A 7,043-nucleotide genomic window follows, 5' to 3' on the forward strand; every position below is an offset into this window, starting at 1 on the left:
GCTCTGGCCAATCAGGTGCATTTCTCGTTGAGACTAGTTGGCGTCCTCGCGATACTTTATTGTTCAAAAAACGAGCCTGGGTGTAAAATTCAAACGGTAGAGCGGTTTGACTGTGATTCTCTGAAAGGTAAACACGTTATTTTCATGGATCTTCTTTGTGATATTAGTTTCTGTCCGCTTGTTTGATTTTGGATATCCAGTCAGTTTGCAACTTCACAATCGCTGGTGTTAACGTTGGCTTACAAACTAAGTATCATTTAGCGATATGTGATGTATGGATGTTGGCGGAGAACAGCAGGCCCTGCACCATATATCAAACTAAGCTTTAGGGCAGATTAGCAGACATGCTAAAGTTAAGTTAAATACCTCATAAAACATGAATTAATTGATTGTTTTCGATTATCTTCAAAATTGAAAATAAATAAATACAGAATGGGCACTTTACTGCACAGTAAAGTGACATTTTACAAGGCTTCAATTTTGAAGATAATCACACCAAAATGGTTTCAATTTGTAAAGTAGTCAATTTTATGCATTCATGTATGGTGGAATTCAGAATGGGTACTTTACTGTGGAAATTTGGAAGCGAAAACCCGAACTCTATGAATGTGCAGTTTAAGAGATTTGGTAAAACGTTCATGAAAGTATTGATGTTTTGACATATAAATGCATTTCTGGTGCAATGGTCATTGTATTTTACGTTAATAATGACCAAATAACAAACAATAAATGAATATAAGACACAAACGTAAGCTACAGTGGTCTAATATTGAGGAAAATGTTTTATATCCCAAGAAAGAGCAAGCTTTGAACTTTAAATTAAACAAAAATCAGATTTTTCAGACATTCCAACATGCAGGTATGGGCCATTGAAAATCTGACATGAAAACTTTTTTTGGATTTGGAGGAAGTGCCATCCAGAAAGCAATGCATATATCTGACTGACCATTAATGCTTTGAACAGTCCATGTATGTATCTCAAAGCTCTAAAAAAAATCAAGAAGCTGGAGCAAATACAAAGCTGTTTTCTGAAGACCCAAACATGGTCGACCACGAAACCTGTGTGTAACGAAACGTGTAATTTTTTTGTTCCAATTTGGCTGGCTAGCATGCCTACCAGTTATGATGTATGACAGATGTTTTTGTATATGCTGAGAGAGTAGGTGGAGGTGTATTATCGTAACAAAATTTCAGTTTCCTTTGTGGTGTAGTTCTTGAGATATTGACACCTGAAAATGGAGGAAAAATAAAGACCCGTGAAAATTGCACCAAAATCGACACATACTCCCCTCACTAAATTAGCCATAGCACAAAAAGTATCCATCCGAGCAAACTAAAATTTTACAGTGTGGCTGTTGGATAAATAAGGAACCACTGATGAATTTTTCAGAATTTTTTGAGACCCAAGTGCATGGGATGTCCTGAAAATGTGTTTGCTAATAGTATTGCCTAAAGGGAGCATATACAAGATGAACAGTAAATTCAGTAGATAACAGTAGATTCATATGTTAATGATGAATCCGTCATTAACATATAGAAATTGAAAGCAGTCTTATAGATAAGTCTTAAACCAGTTTAGTGCAGTTCCTTTAATGCCAACTATATGTGCTGGTCTCTGTAATAAGATCAGATGGTCAGTGGTGTCGAATGCAGCTCTAAGATCTAACAGGACAAGTACAGAGAGAAGTCCTTTGTCCGAAGCAATAGGTCACTGACTGATGTGAATGTTGCATGAATGACTGATTTCACAATTTTGCTGATTTCATAATTTGTCATGTTGCAAACGACCTTGGCATGACATGTTTGGTACCAATGAATGAATTCCTTAGGTTGTCTAGTTTCTTTAATTTAAATCAATTCAGTAATTTAAAAAATTAAATGTACTGTTAACAGATGATAATTTGCAACTCCAGTCCCTGTAAGGGCATTTGTGAAAGTATGATTAACAAAGTGAGATTAAAAAAAGAACAGAAGGTAAACTGAGTACAGCTGTCTGAGCAAAAGATGTTCCAATTCTGTAGATTTTTTTTTTTTTTGCAGAAAGGCTGAGGAGCAAGTTCATTTAAACAAGCTCTACATAATGAAAATCAAAAAACTGCAAAACCTAAAATTTTGGTTTGCTTAAAATGCAGCTATCATGGTACCTTGTTTGCTTTTGTCAAAGATTTTCAAGTCCTGATGGTAAAGACACTTGCCCATTTGTAAATCGTGCCCTTAGATTTGCAGTCCCTGCACTCAAGTGACTTTGTGTACAGATAGCAGGGACCATGATCCCAGGGCAGGCAGGGCATTACAGATCCGTGGGCATGGATCTGTAATAGATAGATAGATACTTTATTCATCCCAAAGGAAATTCGCAGCCACAGAATATGAATCCAAGAGCATGGTTTATAGACTGTGCGCACAGATTTCTATAACAAGACATAGGTCTGTTTTTTTGTTTTGTTTTGTTTTTGTTTTTGTTTTTTTGCTCTCAGCTGACCCCAGGGGGCTTCCATGGGAAGAATACTAATTGGTCTGTAGTTGCTAATATCCTAATATCTTCAGCATCCTTGGATCTTAAAAAAGGCATTATGGCACTTTTCCATCCATCTGGGAATTGTCCAGTTTTGATGGAAACATTAATAAGGGGTATAAGGTACTGACCCAGAATGCTGCTGTTTTTTTTTTGTTTTTTTTTTAGGAATCTGGTATTTAAGTTACATATATATTCTCAGAGAAAGTGGTGTTTAAATCATCTATAGCTTTCCAAAGCTAGTGCAACCATCTCTGTCCTCTTTTTCCAGATGTGTGAGTCAGCATCAGAGGATGAGGTGCAGAGCCTCAGAGCTCAACTGAAGGAGATGCAGGAGCAGGTTCAGAAGGCTGCCCAGGCTGGCCTTGATCTCCTCAACCAGCAGGTGGAGCTACAGAACAGGCTTGAGGAACAGAGAGTGGAGATGACCAATGCTTTGGAGGTATGATAATATATATCAGAGATACCTCATCCATAATCCTCATCATCTGCTGCCTTCAGTCCCAGATGAAGAAACTTTTACTGGCAAGCCTTCATGGTAAAGATATTCCATCTCTAACCCAATGGAGAAAATTTGGGCCATAATTTTCTGATTTTTACAACAGCAAAACACCATGAAAAGTTCAGTGTAAAACGCTCACACTTGTCATGCTGTATAATCCAAGTGTCTGGTATCCATTCAAATGCCCAGTACCTCCTAAACACATGCATTTTTGCTCAGTTTTTCTTGCAAAGATCACTTCTGCAAAATCCCCCCATGAGCAGTCATGAAGTGTGTGTGCACAAATGCGTTTGTGTCACTGGACAAGCAGCTTGCACTTCTGCACAATGCCTCACGCTTTTCGATCAACTGAGTAATCTTTTCACGTTACCTTTACCCTATCCCTTAACACACGCAATTATTTAAAAATCACACTTTTTTAAGAAATGTCCAAAAAAATCCAGTAAAAAACAGCATTATTTCAACATTTATTTTAAAAACGAGTAAAATGAATTTTACTTATGAATTTTCTCCAGTGTATGTCTCTGTCAGCATTCTCGTATGTAGAACTGCGCTACGCATGTTCCAGGCTTTATGGGCAGTAATTGTAACACACGGCATTGTGCTGTGGCTGAGCGTCTGGTGTTACAGGAAACAGGCTCCATGCAGCAACTTGCCCCTAATAATTACCCTATGTGAGTTTGTTTTTTGCTGAGAACTGAGTATAAATTGATTCGAAGCACATTATCTCAACTCAGGCCAACATTATCACAAAAAATGCTGATTGTCATAATATTCATAATAGATTCATTGAGACAATGAATGAATCACTACACCCCTAGTACAGTGCAGATACCAACAGGCATATATTGAAAATAGGCCCCAACTAAGGTCCAGCTGCTACAACTAACTTTTCAGCCTGTGGGAAACATATTTGTTACCGTACATTTAGCTTGTCAAAATAAGCATTGCTGTCTTCTTTGGTCTTTGATATAGATTTCTGTTAATTTTGGAATCTCATGCTGTTGGTGACCATCTTATGCAATGAGACGAAGGTTCATGGAAAATGTACTGAAATCTGATTTTACAAACACTTGAGCCAAAAAGTGCTGACACTGTACCAAGTTTATATAATATCATTTCATGCACACTTCCAAGTGTGTGGTTAAATAGCCTGGTTTTCAGAAGCCATGAATCCACTGCAATTCAATAGGTTACGCCATGTCTCTATCAGAGATGATTGACTGAAGTCAGTGCTTGTCCCACCCATGGGCAAGACCACTGGTCAGGGGTAAATGAGTCGTAATTGGTTAACTGATTATATCTTCAGGCATGGTCGCAACGACATGAAAAAAATTAACATATTAACCTCTTACCGAATCCTGTTGATGCTGTAACATTTGTCAAGAACAGAAGAAATCATTTAGCTTATGGTCAAATTTAGCTTATGGTCAGTAGCATCACAACTCTTCATGGTCACTGCCATGTTTTGTCAGCTGGCAAATCAGGCATCTTGCACAGTCGCTGATCAGATCTACCCTTGAGAATGACAACAGTTCCAGACCTCAGGAATCACCACAAAATTAAAAAATGTGGGTGTGACAATTCACAAGGGCTGCATCCAGGCTAGGGTTTAATAGGGTTTCCTATTTATCCTCATTACCTTGGGGCAAATAGCCCTACTTTTATTGTAAATTTTAATTTTCCTACATGGTTGTTTGTGTGTTCTGTATGCCATAGGCTTTGGAGCAAGACAAGTACTCTTTGCAGAAGGAGGTGGAGTTGAAGACACGGATGCTGGAATCTTTGCAGTTAGACCATGACTACATGAAGAGCCAGCAGACACAGCAGCTCCAACAGCAACAAGAACATTTAGAGAGGAACCACACCATGCAACTCAGTGAGCTGAACAACAAGGTATCAGTCTGCTTTGGTCTCATCTGCTCTGTGGTGTCTGCTCTCTGCACGGTGCCTAATGTGTTCCTTCTGAATAATAAAGCAGAGCTGAACACCAGTTCATCTATCTTTTTCATCTGTCTGTTCTCATAGATGCTGAGGCTGCAGACAGATCTGGAAGAATCACAGCTGAATGAGAAACAGCTGAAACAAAAACTTGAAGCCCAGACTATGACTCTAAATCACAAGATGGAAGAGTTACGAGCTCTGAATGAACAAACCCAGGACTCGATGTCGTCGGAGATGATTGAGGCACAAGTGAAGAGAATAGAGTTGGAAAATGCCAAGGTGAGAGGAACTAGAAGTGGAGGGTGCCTTCACCCCACACATTTGGAATGCTTTATTTGAACTTGGTTTGTGCTCTCTCCTCTTTCCTTCTCTCTCTCTCTCTCATATTATTACTACTCCCATTATTAGAATTACTCAGTCCCACTACAAACAGACCTATAATGATCATTATTACTATTCTCTCTCTCTCTCTCTCTCTCTCTCTCTCTCTCTCTCTCTCTCTCTCTCTCTCACTCTCCCTCCCTCTCTCTCTCCCTCTGTCCATCTCTCAACCCTTCCGGTCAAGACAGATGGCCGCCCACCCAGGGCTTTTGTTTTCTCGTTGGCTTTCTGTAAAGCACCATGAGATACCTTTTGTTATGATTTGAAGCTATGCAAACAAAATTGAACTGAATTGCCTCCAGCAGCGAGGCGTAAAAATGAGGAAGACCAGTGGGCAGCAAACCACCACCACACATCATCACAGCTCACATATGCTGTGTTCATACAGTGCTTTTCTTTCAATGTACATTCAACACAATTCTCATGTCAATATCTGTCCCTCTTCTTTCTGTCCTGTTGTCTTTCTTTAAATGTGGAATAAACTGCATTAGGTGGAGTTGGAGCATTTGCTACAGGAAACACAGTACAGAGTACAGCAGTTGGAAATGACCAACAGCAACCTGCAGCGGCACCTTCATCAAATCAGAGAGGAGAAGGAGGAGAGAGAGAAAGAAGCCGTCTCATGGTTCAATGCTCTAGAGGTAAATACAGTTTAAAAATATACAGTACAGGCCAAAAGTTTGGACACACCTTCTCATTCAATGCGTTTTCTTTATTTTCATGACTATTTACATTGTAGATTCTCACTGAAGGAATCAAAACTATGAATGAACACATGTGGAGTTATGTACTTAACAAAAAAAGGTGAAATAACTGAAAACATGTTTTATATTCTAGTTTCTTCAAAATAGCCACCCTTTGCTCTGATTACTGCTTTGCACACTCTTGGCATTCTCTCCATGAGCTTCAAGAGGTAGTCACCTGAAATGGTTTTCCAACAGTCTTGAAGGAGTTCCCAGAGGTGTTTAGCACTTGTTGGCCCCTTTGCCTTCACTCTGCGGTCCAGCTCACCCCAAACCATCTGGATTGGGTTCAGGTCCGGTGACTGTGGAGGCCAGGTCATCTGCCGCAGCACTCCATCACTCTCCTTCTTGGTCAAATAGCCCTTACACAGCCTGGAGGTGTGTTTGGGCTCATTGTCCTGTTGAGAATCTACAATGTAAATAGTCATGAAAATAAAGAAAACGCATTGAATGAGAAAGTGTGTCCAAACTTTTGGCCTGTACTGTATATTTTTTTTTAACTAAATAAATAATAAATCTAATATTCATGCATATTTGTGTAGATCTTTAGAAATGTTTGCATTAGCATCAGGTCAGGTTCAGTGCATCCTAATAGAAAACAACTGTAGAATTACTCCACATGTAGGAAGTTAAACTGCATCATGTCAGAGGTGGATGACACTGGACTAACATCCAGTGGATTTCATCCATTTTCACTGTTTATCCAGGAGCAGATCATGGAGGTAGCAGACTGAAAAGGGCTGCCCAGACTAGGGCCCACTAACTGATATGAATTTTTGTCAGCGATACCAATTATAAGTAACTTCTTTCCTACACACGACTATAGTTACAGTAGTTTTATGGATCCCTCCTCTCTCAATGTGCATTAGAGAAAGTACAGTAATACTGCCCTCTACAATTTTAGAACTTTGTGTGTGTTAGGGGACAAAATGATAAATTGGATCAGAGTCTTAAGAGT

General features: G+C 39.2%; 1 protein-coding gene across 1 annotated transcript in view; it reads left to right on the forward strand.

Annotated features, from left to right (window-relative positions):
• Nucleotide 1: 1 nt before the first annotated feature.
• Nucleotides 2-7,043, forward strand: part of spdl1 (spindle apparatus coiled-coil protein 1) — an 11,821-nt gene continuing 4,779 nt past the window's right edge. The window contains exons 1-5 of the mRNA XM_030062026.1: nt 2-127; nt 2,787-2,957; nt 4,737-4,913; nt 5,046-5,240; nt 5,834-5,983. Coding sequence (XP_029917886.1) covers nt 2,787-2,957; nt 4,737-4,913; nt 5,046-5,240; nt 5,834-5,983 — 693 coding nt within the window. The 5' untranslated portion in view covers nt 2-127. The remainder of the gene's footprint in view (nt 128-2,786; nt 2,958-4,736; nt 4,914-5,045; nt 5,241-5,833; nt 5,984-7,043) is intronic.

Source organism: Myripristis murdjan, chromosome 10 (assembly GCF_902150065.1).
Source record: "Myripristis murdjan chromosome 10, fMyrMur1.1, whole genome shotgun sequence".
NCBI classification, from domain to species: Eukaryota; Metazoa; Chordata; class Actinopteri; order Holocentriformes; family Holocentridae; genus Myripristis; species Myripristis murdjan.